At 36.4% G+C, this 19,314-nt stretch overlaps 1 protein-coding gene across 7 annotated transcripts in view; it reads right to left on the reverse strand.

The window, feature by feature from the left end:
- The window catches only part of SMARCA1 (SWI/SNF related, matrix associated, actin dependent regulator of chromatin, subfamily a, member 1), a 73,567-nt gene that overhangs the window by 48,920 nt on the left and 5,333 nt on the right, over positions 1 to 19,314 (reverse strand). For all 7 annotated transcript variants that reach the window (XM_004280523.4, XM_033407056.2, XM_033407055.2 and 4 more), the window contains exons 3-12: positions 17,489 to 17,655; positions 17,049 to 17,149; positions 16,843 to 16,943; positions 14,080 to 14,259; positions 10,283 to 10,438; positions 9,004 to 9,135; positions 7,969 to 8,037; positions 4,252 to 4,361; positions 2,529 to 2,755; positions 1,305 to 1,426 (exon numbers count right to left, since the gene is read on the reverse strand). In XM_004280523.4, the coding sequence (XP_004280571.1) occupies positions 1,305 to 1,426; positions 2,529 to 2,755; positions 4,252 to 4,361; positions 7,969 to 8,037; positions 9,004 to 9,135; positions 10,283 to 10,438; positions 14,080 to 14,259; positions 16,843 to 16,943; positions 17,049 to 17,149; positions 17,489 to 17,655 (1,365 nt within the window). The remainder of the gene's footprint in view (positions 1 to 1,304; positions 1,427 to 2,528; positions 2,756 to 4,251; positions 4,362 to 7,968; positions 8,038 to 9,003; positions 9,136 to 10,282; positions 10,439 to 14,079; positions 14,260 to 16,842; positions 16,944 to 17,048; positions 17,150 to 17,488; positions 17,656 to 19,314) is intronic.

Genomic DNA, 19,314 nt, shown 5'->3' on the forward strand with positions numbered 1-19,314 from the left:
AAAGAGCAGGGAACAGCATAAGCTTTGAAACGTCCTCATTTATAAATATTACCACAACTGTTTTCCCACAGTGTGTAGCAGGGAAACCCTTAATGTGAAAAGGACCTGTGCTCCTGCTGTGGACACTATCGTACACTATGCCAGGTTTCACTAAGGAGGCACACAAGGGACAGAGTGCCCACTGCAGCTATGGAAGGAGAGGGACACAGGCTGAGAGTCTTTGTGGCCTGAGAAGGGGTCCTAGAGCTGAGAGGTGAAAAGGCCTGTGTGCACTTTCATGACCTGTGGGCTATACTGCACTACATAGTACAAAAACTCTGTTCATACATATTATATGCAGTGATCCTCACAACACTGTCAGGAAAACAGAAGCCTAAGCATTAATATTACCCTTATAATAAAGAGTCAAAGATACTGAGGCTCAGAGGATTAAATAGCTTGCACGCATAGTGGTGGAGTTGGTGTTAAGTTCAGGTTTTCTGAAACCAAGTTCAATGCATTTTCCACTATACCATGAAATCACGAACTCTGCCCAGAGCATGAGTATAGACTTAAAACAGAGGCCAAAGACAGAGCCCTGAAGGATCACAGAAAAGAGAAGATAAATTAGCAAAGCCCTCTCCCTCAAAAAAAAAAAGTGCTTTAAAGGGCTTAAAATACATTAGACCCCTGACATTCATGAGAAGTCATCTAAAAATCTTCAAGAATTTCCAAATTACAGAAAACTAGTGGGTGCTAGGCAGGCTTCCTCATTAGCTAAGTGACTCATTCCTGCACACCAACCTTTTAGTACTCCAAAATCCAAGTGCATGATAAGCTCCTACACCTATGTTGTCCCATTTCAGTTGTACAAAATTTCTGTAAGACTGAGATCATTCCCTTTACAAATTACTGTCTCATGAGTCTATGGTTGCTCATAAATTGAAACAATCTCAACTGTTAAGCTCCATGAATGGCGAGGCTCTAATGTAGGAGGCAAATCAAGAAAAGAAAATGACACAGAATCAGGGGTCAAAGAGTAAACTGAGAAACAAGTAGTCAAAAGGCCAGAGACAGCAGTGATTAGAGGAGGTAAGGATGTAATAGATAACTTAGGATGTCTTTGAAAACCTTGGAAAGAAAGATTTTTAAAGAGCCAGTGTAATGGAAGTCCAGCTAAAGATCTCAAAGAGAGAGAGATGGTAGTGAGAAATTCAATGCACCTAGCTAAAGAAAAGGCCAAAGTTCAAAACTACCTAATGATGAAAAACGTGGCTTAATTGAACTCTGATTTTTCAAGTCTTGTTTTATTTTCTCTTCCTCACCTCTCTTTCTTCATGTGGGGTTTGTCCATCCAGTCGACAATACTCGTAACCACGCCACATACAATAATCCTCCAAAATGTCCAGCAAGCGAGTCATCTGGCTAAAAATGAGAACCCTTGAACCTAAAACATTTCACCAAAAAAAGCACGTGGTTCATCTTGTGTAAAACTAACTTGAAAGTTACAAAAATAAAAGTAAACATCATATGCAATATAAATATATAGCACATGAACACTCCACTAACCACACACACACACACACACACACCTTCAAGGGATACTATACATAAGTATGCATTTGTTGAGTTACACATTTTTAAGGTCTTCAAAATCCTCCACACATATTGAGATGATTTAAAATCTTCCCTTACTAGAAATAGAGACACAGATGTAGAGAACAAATGTCCGGACACCAAGAGGGAGGAAGTGGTGGGTTGAATTGGGAGATTGAGATTGACATATATACACTAATATGTATAAAACAGATAACTAATAAGAACCTTCTGTATAAAAAATAAATAAAATAAAATTTAAATGATAAAAAAATAAATTTTAAAAATAATAAATAAAATAAAATCTGCCTTTACTCCATCCTGAGGATGTTTCTAGTCTCTCATCCTCAGTAGATACACCCCCATGCTGCTTCCAAGCTTCTCTTCCTAACATACAAGTCTGATCACATCACTGTCCACAGCCAAATGTTCTATGACCACCCCCACCACCTTCAAAATAGTCCAAACTCCTTAAATCATAGTGTAAAAGGCCTTTTGTAATGGCCCCATCCATCTTCCCAGACTCATCCACTGCCACTCTACCCAAATACCACAAGCTCTACATTCCCTTCTTTCACACCTCTGCTTCACTGAAGATGTGGAACACCCTTCCCTTCCTTTTTCTCATGGTTTACTCCTACACATTCTCCCGTGCTCACCTCAAACATCATCTTTGTGAAGACTTCCCCAACTCCCAATCTCTCAGCATATCACAGCACTATCACAGTGACCTGCAACTATTCCTCCTCACTGTACTGTGAGCATCTACAAGGCAAGGACTGTTGTCTTGTGCATCTTTGTATACCCAGCCCATAGGACAATTCCTGACAAACAGTAAATACTCAACAATGTGTGCTGAACAAGTGAATGAATGAATGACAAATGATTATGCAAAATGTTATTCATATACAATATTAAGTTACTTCACATTAATTTGAAGATTTGTAACTCACCCTGTTCCTTGAGTTTGGCCAACAGTTTATCAAGAACTACCATTTTACCACTGTTGCTAACAATGTGCTCATCAGTGGTATACGGTGGACCAGGTTCAGCACCATCAAACAGGTAAGGGTGATTACAACACTTTCGAAGCTGCATCAGAATGTTTAAGAGCCGCATCTTGTCCATTTTGCCAGCAGAGTTTAGAACATCAATATCTTTCATCAGGATTTTTGTATACCTAAAATTTTAAACTATAATTAATCATCAACTATTATAAAGGCTTAATGCCATCAAGAAATGTCCCTTTGGAAAAAAAAAATGTCCCTTTGGTGATCTGCTTAGATTCCTATTTAAAGAAAAACAAAAAGATTTGATTTGAGACTAAATTTGATCAGCAAAACCAAAAAATAGTGACGATCTGAATATTTTAACTTGTATGTTGCCTATAAACCTATTTCCTCCTGCTTTATCCATTGCTAAAAATTGCCATCAGCTGATAACAATTCAGACAACTACATCTGATAATTATTAATATTTAATAACTACAATATTTGCTGAAAGTTGGTATCTGGCTTTTACTTGTTTGAGTTAAAAACAATTGCAATTTCTTATACCTGTCTTCATAGGTCATTTTTTTCTGATCCTATAAACATTTTTATTGTCTTTTCTAGACCTTCACCCAGGAGAAAACAGACCTACATATCCACCTGGACAGTAATAATATTTAATTATAACAACGGCCAACTTGTACTGAGTGCAAGTGCCAGGTATATGAATCATCTTGTTAAATCTTTACAACTCCAAGGTAAGTACTAGGGTCACTGCCATTTTACAGATGGAAATTCAGGCAGCTAAAAGAAGTGAAACAATTTATTCAGAGCCACAGAAAGGGACAAAGCGAGGGTTTGATCTTAACGTCTGAGTCCAGAGAAATATACTCTTTACCACTCCTCTATACTGGCTTCAATAATAGAGAAGTCACTGTATATTATAAATTATCTAATTTTATTTATATAAGCAACACTTTGCTTCTCTTAGTAGCATTATTACATTACTAACATGTTTAATTTTATGTTTAAATTTATGATTCCTTGTGACTCCTCTTGTCAATTTCCTGCTCTGCTTGTATTTATCAATACAAGCTTGCTTTTTTCATTGATGGAAAAAGCAAGAATAACTAGCAAATGTGCCGGTGACATTATCCCCTTTAACCCTAACATCCTTATAAGCTAAGTATTATTACCCCCATTTTACAGAAGGGAAACTGAGATTACATAACTTGTCCAAGCTAAGTAGCTATTAAGAGGCAAAGCACTGACTCAAACACAGGTCTATAGACTCCAAGGCCCATGCTCTTTCCTAAAGGTTAAATAAAATACTCATCAATTTTCTATTAAAATATCTGAACTACTTAACTTGGCATTTAAACATAAAAATGTAATTTTTGAACTAAAGGCACAACTGAACCACTACAAAGCTTTTTTTTTTTTTTCCGGTACGCGGGCCTCTCACTGTTGTGGCCTCTCCCATTGCGGAGCACAGGCTCCGGACGCGCAGGCTCAGCGGCCATGGCTCACGGACCCAGCCGCTCCGCGGCATGTGGGATCTTCCCGGACCGGGGCACGAACCCGTGTCCCCTGCATCGGCAGGCGGACTCTCAACCACTGTGCCACCAGGGAAGCCCACAAAGCTAATTTTTAATAAATAAATTCTAATGGAAATATAATAGCTCACCATTCTCGCTGCATTTTACTCAATCCCAAGTAAATCTTGATTTCCTTTTTAGGAGGCAGGCTCTTCTCTACATCAGTTTTTATACGCCGTAACAAAAATGGTTTTAAAACCTAAAAAGTGAGAGTTTTTATAAAAGTTTATAAAACATTCAATATTATAAACCATTTATTTCATTGACAACACTCTAATGTGAAATTTACTTCCCACTGTATAATCTGAAAAACACTACCAACACCAGTTGCCAACTTTCTTGGTAAAAAAGAACCAAGTAATGGCCCATTACAGGCTCAGAATAGGGGACCTAAATTAGACATTCATGATTTGATGGCAGAAAAGACATTAAAAATTAAGACAGTAAGATTATTGACTATTGAAAAAGTACAAAATATACTTTTTTAAAAAATCTGCTGTCATACAATATTTTTAAACCTGAGAGGAAATCTGAAGTCAGAGTATGGATCCAAGAGTCTCTAAAAGTGAAACAAAAATTCAAGCCATTTAAAAATAGTTAACTATATGAATGAGGAGAAAATGGTTCAATGTTAAGGAAGATACGAATGAAAAGAGAAAAAACATGAAACAATCAGTGTATACCTGCAAGGCAAATTCTATCACAAGAAAAAAAAATCTCTAGAGCACCTGCAATGTGCCAAATACTACACCATGAACTTGATAGAGTATTAAATCCTTACAATAAATCTTTGAGGGAAAGGCAATTATTTCAATGTTAGTAATGTCACCAAAGTCACCTTGCTAGTAAGTGGTAGAAGCAGAAATCAAACCCAGATCAGGCCGATTCTACATCCAGCTCAGTCCCTGATTAGCTGTTGTGAGCTGGGCAAGTTCTTTTAACTTTTCCAAGCCTGTTTCCTCATCCATTCATCCAAAACATATAGATTTATGGTATTTGTGTATGCCAAGCATTTTTAAATGGGGATAAAGACACCTAGTTTCAAGGCTTCTGTGACAATTTGTGGTAGTACATGTGTAGAGCTTAACCACAGTAGACATCGGTAAACTGTGGCTATTATTACTAGAGATCCATGGGAGGTAAGGAAAAGGGAAGTGTAAACGAAGACTTCTGGTTTCCTGCTTGGGCCTCTTAAATTTGTCTAAGTGGCATTTTTAAGAGTTTCAACTGACTGTGAGACATTTAGGCAGAAGACTCAGAAGGCAGTGGGATATGTAAGTCTAGAGCTTAGGAGAGAGACAAGGAGAGAGAAATTTGGGAGTTATAAGTATAGAGGTGGTAGCTGAAACTATGGGAGTGAACCCCCAGGGAGACCACATATGAAAAAGGAAGCCAAAGACAAAGCCCTATGAAACACTAAACTTTCAGGGACAGAGAAAGAAAAGACCATGGTTGGGACTGAAAAGAATAGCCAAAGAGGTAAGAGAAAATCCATCCCATACCCCAGACACTAAACAGAAAGCTCTTAAAGCAGGAGTGGTTAGCGGTACTAAATATTACAGAGACGCTAGGGCACTGACCAAAAGGTATACCCTGAACTAAGTAACTGAAATCACAAACACTTGTTAAGTAAGTTTCAATTGTATTTAATGGATAAACTCTAGTGGTCAATGGATTCAGGAGTGAATAGGACCCACCAGAGACAGAGTAAACATTCCCCAGAGTTGACCAAGTTCGTGCTATCAGAGGCCCAGCTGTACTACAACTTGTGTTACAAGATTCTTGGAAGATTTGTCTTCTACTCCTCTGCATTCTTGCAATAAATTCCCTATTACATAAGGTCATTTGTTTCTGGACTTGTTCTGTTTAACTCTAAATAAATATTTACATAAAGCATGATGACTGTTAGGGCTTCAAGTCAATAAATGTTTAATGAGCAGTTACTCTGGACCAGGCACACAGGGCACAATGTGGTGGAAAATAGACAGGGTCTCTGCCACACCAAGTTTACATTTTTCCAGGGTAGGGGGAGAGAGGGAGAAGTGGACAATACATGGGTTTTTTTTTTTTTAGTATTATCTGTAAAGAAAGATTGAGACTCTCATTAAAAACAGCAGACAAAAAATAGCAAATGCATCTATACCCACTTCCTCACAAAACTCCACTAAGCCAATTAAAATTATAGGTGTACATTTTTAAAAAGAGTGAATAGGGACTTCCCTGGAGGTCCAGTGGTTGAGACACCACACTTCCAATGCAGGGGGCAGAGGTTTGATCACTGGTCGAGAACTAATATCCCACATGCCGCATGGTGCGGCCAAAAAAAAAAAAAAAAGGAGCAAATAGGAGATTTGGTGGTGGAGATAGAGGGGATAAACTAAACTTTCAAATAGCTTAGCCATCAAGGTAATAAACCAGAATCACAGCTCGAGAAGGACAAAGCGTTGAGGGAGTACTGTTCTGTGTATGTGAGGTGGGGGCATCTAAGTGTGGGTTAGGATTTAATAAGGGAGATAATTGAGCATATTTACCTGTTGAAGGAAAAGAGCCAACATGGAAGGAGAGGTAGAAAATTCAGTCAATAAAAAGGATAAATCAAGGGGAAAAGTCCATAAGGAAACAGGAAAAGATGAGATCCAGGGTTCACGTTGGAACAATTAGCCATTGCTGGGAGAAAGACCTCTTCCACTCAAACAGAGGTAACACAGATGCAGATATCCTTGGAAGATGGATATCCTTGAAGGAGTTCCTACCTAATGTCTTCTATTTTCTCTTTGAGAAAGGAATGATGGTACTTGCTGAGAAAGGAGGAGGGCAGGGAACACCTGGGTTAGAGGTCTTGGGGAGACTGGGGAAAGTCTGAAATAGCTGTTCTAGGAAATGAGAAAGAATGCTGAGGAAGGCCATGTTGAAGGATCACCAACATCATCAAATCCCAGCTTACGTTAGGGAACATGAAACTGTAGTGGCTCCAACCTGTACAGTGGGTGTAATCTCCTTTATCAGTGTTGAGCAGCCCCAGTACAGAGCAGGTCACTCTGCTAGTAAGTGGTAGAAGCAGAATTCAAACCCATAGGACAGTTACATAATTCCAGTTTAGGGCTTTTAGGGCAGAAATGGCAGATCAAGAGAGCAAGGGAGTTTGAGATATTGGCAAAAAAAAAGTGGTTCAAGTGATAGAACATGGGCTCATTGCTGGATACAGAAAATGTAACAGAAATGGTCTGACAGATGGGGGTAAAGCAGGAGTCCAGGCACTGGATATCTCTGTGAGATAACAGGACAGATACAAATGGAGTAATATGAGTGAAAGAGAAGGATACAAGAAGCTGTTAACAAAGAAGGGGAAACTGGTGTTCAATGAATGTGAGGGGGTCACCTGGTAATGAGTAGATGACAGAGAAAAGAATGGACGGAGGATGGACTTGCAAGATAACTTGAGCCTCAAAGGAAGAGTTTTACACATGACAGTGGAGAAGCAGTGGTTTTGAAATGGCATTGGGGAACTAAGAGAATACTGATGCAATCTCAAGGACCTGTGGGGTACGGGAGAGTGAACAGCCTCTATGGGAGAGAACCACATTATCCTGGGGAGAGAGCCAAAGCAGAAGAGCTGTTCCATAGAGAAGCTGAGGATACAGTGGGAGTTTGCCTCCCAAAGAGGCTATTAGAAAAGTCGAGAGGGAAAAACACTAAGACTGAGCCCAGAAGCAAATCCACAATTTCAAACAGATTCTATAGCAGCTTGTTTTCTAGCTCAGTTATATATATATAATTACTAAATTTTCCTGTCTGCTATTACTTACTGCGTGAAGTCTTTCCACAAGTTTTTGATCACCAAGACAATTTTTAGTGTCAAACCAAGAATCAAAGTCCTGTGGAGGGGTGAAAATTCTGCAGTAAGTGCACAGTTTTTTTTTTTAATAAATGCAGTATTCTATAAATTCTTATACAACTCATATAGCAATAATTCATTTTAAAAGCACTGTAAAAATATGTTAACTGTGATGGCCAATATTATTTACTTCTGAAAACAGATAAAATACTGGAGCAGTTAACAAAATCTGAACTGCATTATAGAGGCACTCCATCAGCAGGTTTTCCTTAAAAAGCTTTTATTAGGCTTCCCCATACCATAGTAGCATTGTATCCAGTTAAAAGGAGTAGGAATAAGAATAAAAAATTGAAGACATGCTAATGAAAATGTTAATCAAACAGTAAAAATGAACAAAAGCAAGATAAGGTATACAAACCAATAGATAGCTGAACTTGGTACTTTTATTATCAATTAATATCAGTAATGAGGAAAATCAAGCTCCAAAGTCCTTAAATCATTCAATTCTGTTTGCTGCACTAGCATAACCTTATGTTAATGATAAAAACAGTATAAATCATACATTTACAAAATATGTTGCTTTTCACATCACATATTATAAGCTCTTTAGTACTCACCAAATGTTAATACCTGCAATAATTAAAGATTATTTCAATGACTCCACCTGCCAAACTAGTATGTAGAAAACCCTTCCAATTTAATTAAAAGAAAATTTAGAAAGCACTATTCTGAACTCAGTCTACCTTATGTCATAAGTTGTGGTAGCAATGTTATTATATAGGCAAAGTTTAACAGGCAGGATAATCTCAAAGAAAAGAAACATTATTTCTCTAAATATCCCCGTTTGAAAAAATTTCTACTTAAGAGCACCTTTCTGAGAAAATCAAAACACAAATAAAGAATTACAAATGAAAAAGAACTATCAATTTCAATCTACATTCTATGCTTTGAAAACAGATGTCTGTGAACATAAGAAAATTACACTTAAAACGTATGACAAACTTACATCTGCAGAATTAAAGACATCAGGCAATAAAAAGTTGAGTAGTGCCCAGAGTTCATGCAGGTTATTCTGCAAAGGTGTTCCAGTTAGGAGCAAGCGGTTAGTTGACTTGAACTCACGAACAATCTCTGAAAGCTAGAAAAATAATAGTTACGTCAACATTGTTTTATTTATTAGAATGTTCATCAGTTCTTCATCCAACCCAAGACATGTTTTGAATAAAATAAAACTTGAAAATTAATTTTCTGTGGCAAAATATCCTGGTTCAGGTGACATTGCCACAGTGAAGCACAACTGAACAAAATATTCTAGGCATTTCTACACTTACAAGAATGCAGATCATAGTCACACCTGAGACCGTTCCCCCGCTTTAAAAAATTTATTTTTTCCATTTTGGGTCCACAGAAACAGTCAGAACTCTATGGAATTCAGGCTAGTCACTTTATACAACACTATCGCCTTCTCCCTGCCAATCATGTTCATCCACCATGCCTAGGCAACTTCTAACTTGGCCTGGTCACAATTTTTAAGCACCACACTTGAGCCCATTTTCCCCGAATATCTTATATTAACTTTCTAAATATAAAACCACAAAAATTAAAGCACAAAAAGTATAAAAGAACAGTAATCTTATCAATAAAAATGCACATTTTTATAGTGCTCTTAAATTAACAATTATTCTCTAACATGCGTCCTCTTATCGGGTATTAACTCTAATTTGAAAAGCACCACCTGGTGATTTTGCTTCAGTTGTGTCCCTGGTTCTCCCAAAGCAGCCCAGTGATCCAAAGAGAGGTTCATCATAATAATTGACGCTTTTCCTACTGTTGATGGAGTTGAATGGCAAGAAATGTTGGTATTTTTCAATGTTAACACCACACTCTAATTCACACAAGTCAGATAATTCTAGGAAATGATTTTTTCTAATCCATATGAATACACGTAAGGTAGCTCCTCAAAAAATAAACCAATGCAAATGACATTTATACACCAAATATTGCCAAAATATTAAAATACTGTAGCATAACAGAGTTACTTAGGCTGCAACAGTTATAGCAAATGAACACCTAATTTTCTTTACATAAAAACTGGGCTCAATTTTCATTTGTCTTATATTCAATCATTTAAACTTCAAAATCATTTTAAAAACTGATTTTCTTTCACATTCTGTGAATAAAATCACAACCTTCTATCACTTTTTTAATTCTGAATACAGAGAAGTAAACAAACAGAAATTGTAGTTAAAAGAAAACTTTAATAAAGATGTTGAGAACTAGCTTACCTTAGATTTTTCATTCTTTATTCTGTGAGCCTCATCGATGACTAGGTATCGCCAGTGAAACTTTTTGAATACAGATTTTTCTTTAATTACCATCTCATAAGAAGTAACACAAACATCCCACTCTCCTGGCATCATTTCATCACGAATAAAAGCAGCCTGATGCAAAATAAAGTTCCTTATATTAGAATATGTTGACAAGATGTCACAGAATTAAAGCATCAACAGACTATTAAGAATTCTAAGAGACCCTTGGAATCATTCGGTCTCATCCATTTTACAGATAGGAAATCTGAGGCCCAAAGATACTTTTGTGGTCAATTATCTGTATGACATGCTAATATTTTTCATCAACAAAAGAGAAGCAAAGGCTTCCGTTAAACGAGTACAGCATATTCAATGAACCGGAGAAGTTCATATCACCAGAAGATGACAATTACTAGGCTCTCTCTTCATACCACAAAGGATCAAAAGGACATGGGCAAAGGAACTACTTTCTGAATACCATACTCTTACCAAAATCCAAGCATTACCAACATGATAGCACTTCGATAAATGGAAAAAGCTCAACATATATGAGTGATTCCAACCTTTTGAGATCTCTTGTATGTCTCCTTCACTTTCTAGCAGGGATGAGTCATAAATTTTGTTAAGGGGTCATGAAAGCCCATTAATGTTTTTGTGAAATTCCTGATGTTATGAGACTACAAATGTGATTTTATAAAGGGGACTTGCTCTCTCTCGGTACATGAGTCTATTTAAAACAGTGAGACTATTTAAAACTATTTTTAAATCTTCATAGGCAGTGGCCAATGTGGTAGCCAAGTTGATTGAAAGCATTTTTAACTTGTATTAACTGAATTCCAGATTATTTTTTATTACAGGTCAAAATAAAACCACAAAGGTTAACAGGGAGCAGCAAAATCTACATTGAGAAGGGACTGGTTAGTACTGTAAATCTGAAGTTACAGTGCATAAACAAAATTGACTGTTCACTGCAAAGTCATTATTTCATAAATTCAGTTATGCATCAAACACGCGAGGGACTCTTTCAACAAATATTCAATGAGTGCCCACTATGTATAAAAGAATTGCCTGGACTGAAGTAGAGGACAGATAAAAGGCCTTTGTAGATCTCAGCTGCTCCCTGGGAAGTGGTATTCAAAAAGTTAATTAAGACATTAGGGAGTTAGAGGCAAAATAAAAAGAACCAGGGTGCCAGACCCTATTTAGTCCTGCATATACCTTACCCTTATTTGATTTTGTGAAATACTCAGTTTAATGGTTCCTCGTACAGTTTCATAGAACATACACATATTTTAATTTAAATTAGCTCTTCTTTGAAATTTGTGTAACTACTTGATAGTTTCAGAGTTAAATATCTTGATAGAATATTAAATAAGGATCACATAATCCAAAAGTTCTCATATTATAGGTGACAAAAATTAAGGCCCTTTGAGATTCATTCAACACCACAGTCAGTAGCAAAGCCAGAATTAAGACCAGATCTCCTGTTTCCATGTCCATGACCTTTGATGCCTCTGGAGTGTGAAAGGAAGGAGTCAAAAACTATGTTTAGGAATCATACCTCTAAATACTTCAGGACTACATTAGCTTCAAACAGGATCAGGATTTTCTCTAATAATTTCCTACCTCAATCAAATACCTGCTGTAGCCTACATCAAATACTTTATTACCAAAATACTGACCTCATAAAGTGTTTACAGAAGGCCAAGAAAATAGAAAGATCCAATATATCTATCCCATGTGGTACAAAGGCTCAAATCTGTCTATAAATAATGATCTGGATTTTCTCTACACATAATGACATCAATCTTTAAGTGCTGCATATGGCACATTAATTATTTATGTAATTAACAATTACTGGTTCTCAAACTCTTTGACCATGGCCCACAGTAAAATTGTATTTTAGGTCGCAATCCAGTATATACATACATGTTTGAGGGCGTGTATATAGAAAGAAGCAATACATATCCTCAATGCTACTTTCTACTCTGTTCTATCTCAATGTTTTAAAAAATTGTTGTCACCACCCACTAAACTGAACCCCAACCCATTAATGAGTGGCAATTTGCAAAACATTGACTTTGAAGGTTAGTTTTCATGATTAAGAAGTTTTCGAAGTGTCTAGAAGAATTTCAACCTCCCATGGGGTAGAGATAGGGCAGTCACCAATTAAATACATCCACGCTTTCTTGAAAACTCCCAGAGACACTTCATGAAACCCTTGGATTCCACATAATATAGTCGAAAACCACTGACATACATTTTTACTGAGACATGATGACAACACAAGCCTAGATATTTCTCAATATCTATGACCTTCAAGAATAATTTCAGGGACTTCCCTGGTGGCGCAGTGGTTAAGAATCTGCCTGCCAATGCCGGGGACATGGGTTCGAGCCCTGGTCCGGGAAGGTCCCACATGCCGCGGAGCAACTAAGCCCATGCGCTACAACTACTGAGCCTGCGCTCTAGAGCCCGCGAGCCACAGCTACTGAAGCCCGTGCGCCTAGAGTCCGTGCTCTGCAACAAGAGAAGCCACTGCAATGAGAAGCCCCCGCACTGCAATGAAGAGCAGCCCTGCTTGCTGCAACTAGAGAAAGCCTGCACACAGCAACGAAGACCCAACGCAGCCAAAAATACATACATACATACATACATACATAAAACGAATAATTTCAGCAAAACAAATCAATACTTTAGAAATACAAAATTTTATAAGAAATGGTATTACATAATAGCAGCAATCAGAAAGATTTCTAAGTGACTAATTTGCTACTGCGAAATATTAGGCATAGGGAAGAATCGAGCCTGTAATTCTATATTTATGAGCTCAGTATTTCAATATTTAAATTATTTATAAGTTAAATTTAAATAACTTTAAGTAATTTTTCTTCAAGCAAAATGATAAGAATAAAATCACATAATTCATTATGCTACCATTCTTTTGAGGATATCTTTTGATAACCTATCTAAATATGTAAAATAGAATAAATCTTTACTCTAAACTATGTTCTCTGGAGGCAAAATAAAGACCAAGTTTAATCATATGCTTTCTAAACTGATTATTCATTTTGGTATTTTTGCATAATTCATTATTTTTAGATTAATTCAACAGTCCTAAAATAATTGTAGCCTACTAGATTGACAAATAGCTACTTTAAACAAGAGCCCAGGATTTCTGATATTATCTAAGAATGTATGCACACATGTATTTTTCTATTCAAAGATCAAAACTGAAAGCTGTGTCTATGCATAAACACAAAACACAAGGCTCTCTGTACAAAGAGAAAAAGTTCCATTCATGTGTGTGTGCATGTGCATGTGTGCGTGTAAACAAGTCAAAGTCAAAAGTAAAAAATTTAAACAAAAAAATTGAAATGCAAATTGATACATTTTTGGCATCAAAACAGCACAAATGATAGAATCACTGAAAAGATAGACTGTCAATAAAGTAAGATTTTTAAAAATAAAACATCACTTAAAAGTGCAATTCAAAATGCTTAGGTTAATGAGCTAGTTAAAAGTAAATGCCAATAAGCATAATAATGGGTTTTCTGTTATGAATAGGTAACACATCTACCTCATAGGAGTGTTGTGAGAATTAGCTTAATTAATATATAAAACGCACTTACAAAAGAGCCTAACAAAGAGTAAGCACAACTTAAGTGCTATTTAGTAGTAGCAGTCAACTCGAATGTCTTTTATAGCAATAAAACTTAACCCCAGAAATGATGTTATCCTCGATTGCCTTTTGAAACCTGTTTCTCACTTACTCTCGCATCCTTGTCTCCAACGAAACAAATAACACGAAGAGATGGGACCCATCGCTTAAATTCATTCATCCAGTTGTGTAAAGTCGACTTTGGAACTAAAACCATGTGAGGTCCAGGAATGTTTCGGTAATGTTTCAGGTAACCAAGCAAAGCAATTGTCTGTAAAGTCTTACCAAGGCCCTGCGTTATCATCACAAGGAAAAGAAAGCCATAAACATTTTTTATTTAATGAAACATTTGTTAGTAGCAACTTTACAAAAGATATTTGCCAACTATCTCACATAGGGAAAAGTTAAAAGACTTTTTTTTTAAATGAATAAACATTCCAATTCAATACTTACCCTGAGCACAAAAAGAAGCTAAGAACTTGCAGTTAGAAAGTTGCTCAACAAAGCAATTTTCTATTTAGGAGACTTTTACTCCTAAAGGAGCAAGCAACCTATATCATTTTTTCTACTAGTTTGCAAAATTAGGAATTTCGTGTATTTCACAAAGACACATTTCCTTTATCAGCCTGCTTAGATACCGGTCTTTCTTTCCCATTGACCCCAACATTATTACAGCCCAGACATGAAATATTCAGACTATGCATTTCAAGGGGCATGTAGCTCTATACTTGCATCTCACACCCTTGAAGACCTAATGAATCATAAAAGAACAGAACATAAATGAACTTTGCAGCCAGAAAGGACTGTAGAGATCACCTAGTCCAGTGGACTTTTTAAAAAATAATATACTGAACACCCATGAATCCACTACCTAACCTATGGGAAAGAGAACTATGTCCTATGCTGTATGACCTTTCAAAACAGTTTCTGGCTTTATCGCTATACAAGGTATACATTGCTTTTATAAACCTAAGCTTAAAGCTATTTTTATAGCATTTATCCTATCTGATATTTCACTTATGAGATGAGTTTTATGGATGTTATGCATTAAAATCTTAAAATGTTTATTCTCCTTAACCAAGTAAGTGCACTTCTAGAAATCCTATGGAAATAATTTGAGAGGTGCAGAAAAACTAAATTACAAGGGTTCTCATAACAGTATTATTATATATCAAATATATACATATATATCAGTCAACATATACGATATACATATATAGAATATATACTATCAACCAATCCATATGACCAGCAATAAGGGAGGAAATGAGTAAAATTATGGAACCTCCCTAGGATTAATTATTATGCAGTAATTAACAATTATTCTTACCAAAATGTTTTAATTGTGTGGAAAATATGTATGAATGTGAAGAAATCAGAATACCAAATCATATATAACACGACCTCAACTATGCAAAATAAATACAACCAGAGGAAAAAGACTAAAAAGAAATATGCCAAAATGTTAACTATGGTTATTTCGAGGTAACAAAATTATAACTTACTTTTAATTTTTTCTCAACTTTTTTCCAAATTTTCTATACTCGAAGTATCTTTCCCCTTTTTAGTAATTAAAACATAGCTGGTGTCAGCATAACTTCAATATGAAGGATCTTTAGACAGGCTGCAGCCAAGAGGAGCGCGAGGCAAACCCTGATCTTTCTCTTGTCCAATTAACTAAGCTCCTCCCTGTCTGAGCTGACTGTAGTTTCCAACCCAGAATACTAAATATAAGGAGCTACAGACCCTTGATTTAAAGGACTTGCCACACACCTAACAGTTGCTTAGCCAGGGATGAGTACCTATGGGACTGACTACTACACTACAAGCTATAGAGCATCGATAGTCATGTGGCCCATATGGATATGTGATTGTAAATATGGCTCCAGAGTCACATATATGAGTATCACTGCCCTCTCTTAAATCCCACCTTATTCATTTGGTCTTAAAATGCCAAACCAGGTCTTCATACACTCCTCTGACCTGATGAATTAGCATCTTAAATGGCCTTACTTTTTCTCTTCGGTCTTTTTTTTACACAGTCTGCCCTCAAAATCCACAGGTTTCACATCGGGCATTTAACCAACCACAGATCAAAATCTGTGGATGACAAACCGCGGATACAGAGCGCCCAACTGTACTATGCCATTTCATATAAGGACTTGAGCTTCCATGGATTTTGGTATCCCTGGGAGTCACAGAACCAATCTCCCTCGGACATGGAGGGACAACTGCATGTCCATCATTCCTTAGCTCATTTCCTGACTCCCAGCTGGCACTCTACTGTCAAGACTCAACAATGCTCTTCACTTTTTTGTTCCTCACACTTTCTTTGATCACACATGGAGGCATTTACATTCACTCATGCATACATTCATTCATTTAGCGTTTGGTTTCTATCGCCACCTCATTCCCAAAAGGATTTCAGGTAGCCTACAATGAAAACATGGAACATAAATTAATGGTCAAAAAGAAATAAAGAGGGGCCAAGGAAAGTAAGACTAAAAGCTAAAGGATAGGAAAAGGCACAAAGGACACAATGGGCAGACCATTAAAAGTTACACTGATGCTCCATTTTGGTATTCACTAGGGCTCTGAGCTTCCTGGAGGCCATAGTGCAAACATGAACAAAAGTACAAGGAGGTTTTTTTTATACCATCTGAGAAAATCTCACTAAGAATTTTGTGGCCTGTGAAAGTATATGTTCTAGAGGTTACTTAAAGAAACAATTCTAGACTTCAGAAATGCCTTTTATGTTATAACTAAATAAAACATTTAGCCTCCAAACCCCAGGGGGGAAATTCAGCTCAGGTATTTCAAATTTACATAAAATTACTGATAACTAAGAATGTGTTTTAAGCTACCAACTCCTTACCATTTCATCAGCCAAAATACCATTGACTCCATTTTCATACAAAGAGATCAACCAGTTCAGTCCTCGAATCTGATAATCTCTCAGTGGTCCTCCTTTCACATCTGAAAAAAAAAAATCAAGGCTCTCATAATTTCATTAATACAACCAAGTAAAATTTTCTAAAACTAAACTGAAAACAAAAAACACCAACATGATGAAGTACTTACATGAAGGTGACACCTCAAATCTAACACACACGTTAGATGTTTTCCGACTCTCCGAGAGCAGCTCTTCATCTTCTTCTTGCTCTGTGCGCCTGTGACGGTAGCTGAAATGAAAAAAGAAATACCTTCGTATTCAACCCAAATGCTAAGGTGTCAATTAAGTCAGTATTCACTGTTAATATCTTTTATGAAAAAAGAAGGGTTATCTAGAGTCTTGCTTAGAAGTTGGTAGAACCAGCCTACCTTTTTACTGATTGACTTCTACTGAGATAAGAAATATTGTTGCCTCCAAAACATACTTACACTGACAATAACCATATTTTTTGAATATAAAATCACACTGAATAAGTGAAGAAGGAAGGGAAGTATGAAGGGAGGTAGAAGGGGGGCAGGAGGAAGGGAGGGAAGGAGGGAAGAAAGTAGGGAGACAGATGCCAACATACTCTCCAACAGAAATTAAGCTCTGCTTGTCATCTTTCTTTATTCGAGGGCGTCCCAATTTCATGTTCAGAGGAGATGTTGGAGATTTCTGTGCTGAAGGTTGAATGAAATGTGCAAAAAGTTCTGTCTGCTTCAGTAAAAATTCAAATCTCTTTGCTCGATCTGCTTTCTAATTTACAAGACAAAAGAAAAAGTAATGATTTCTTTTTGTGTTCATTCAAAATTTAACAAATACTTATATTGCACTTAATTTGTACTATGTTCTAAGCACTTTAAACATACTAACCCATTTAATTCTCTTAATAAACCTATGAGGTAGGTACTAGTATTATCCCCATTTTACTGATGATAAAACTGAGGCACAGAGAGGGTAAGTAACTTGCCCAAGTTCCCACAGCTAGTAAGTAGCAGAATTTGAAAATGGTATTTTCAGATGGTTTGAGTAGAAGCCAAGTGATCCGACAGACTTAATAAATGACTCAATAAGAAGTACTCTGCTTAAAGAATTGGGGTCAAAAGGCAAATCCTGAATGGTTTGGAAAGCCAACCAAGAATTTTCAAGCTTCATCTAGAAACAATTTAAATCTTAGAATACAGTGTCATCTTGTCTCAAAATACTTTCAATGTCATGGTACAATACATTTCTCTCTTCAAATATAGTGATCTGGAAAACTGTGTTTTATGCTATGAGTATATAAAGTTTCTCCCGAAAGTGAGGATTTGGAGAAAAAATATACACACACACATATATAAGTGAAATAGTTGATATATGTTAACAATTAAAAATCGACCAAAGGTAAAATAGAGAGCTAGTGGGAAGCAGCCACATAGCACAGGGAGATCAGCTCGGTGCTTTGTGACCACCTAGAGGGGTGGGATAGGGAGGGTGGGAGGGAGACGCAAGAGGGAGGAGATATGGGGATATATGTATATGTATAGCTGATTCACTTTGTTATACAGCAGAAACTAACACACCATTGTAAAGCAATTACACTCCAATAAAGACGTTAAAGAAAGAAAGAAAGAAAGAAAGATCGATATATAATTTCTCAATACATTTTAAAAGGTCATATAGCTTATACCAATAAATGCAATAAAACTTTTTTTCACTAAAAAAATCCTAAAAGATCAAGATAAAGAAAAAAACCAAGGTGATTTTTAAATTCCCAGTCACTTTCTGACCACAGGGTAGAGAACATTTGATTACCAATGAAGGATGCATAATTAATAACATCAGAATCTTACAATAATTCATTAACATAAATATAAGAATTAGACAAATACATTCAGACCAGTAGCTGGAAGGAGGCCAAAACCTTTCCATTTTATGTTATCCTCACTGGAATGTTGTTTTTAGAGTTGTTAAAACATTAACTGTCTACGTTAGATGTGGCCTTAAACATTAAGGCATGGAGTTTTGTAAAATCACCATGAACAACCAAAAAATGTACTTCATCTCTACTAATTTTTATAATATGACTTCAAAAACAGCCCCTTGACCAAAAAACAATCAGTTCTAACTGCCTATTAATTTCTCTTTTCAGTTAACCAAGTTCACTGGTTTTGAAAGATCCCAGGGCATAAAAGTCTAGTTAAAATTAAAGCTAAAATATGGGTTTTAGTGACTAAACATTAAATAATTAAATGTAGAGCAAAGCCATAGGTGGGTGTAATTATGGTTATACTGCTTAAGCATGTAATATTTTCATACATTGGGCAAATAGCCTTCCCTCAGGAAAATGTATTACCATATTACATGTTTCATAATGTGTAGCATTCATTCACACATCCAGAGCAAGGAGAGAGGGAGAAGAAAATACCAGGCTGG

This window comes from Orcinus orca, chromosome X, assembly GCF_937001465.1.
Source record: "Orcinus orca chromosome X, mOrcOrc1.1, whole genome shotgun sequence".
In the NCBI taxonomy this organism is placed as follows: domain Eukaryota; kingdom Metazoa; phylum Chordata; class Mammalia; order Artiodactyla; family Delphinidae; genus Orcinus; species Orcinus orca.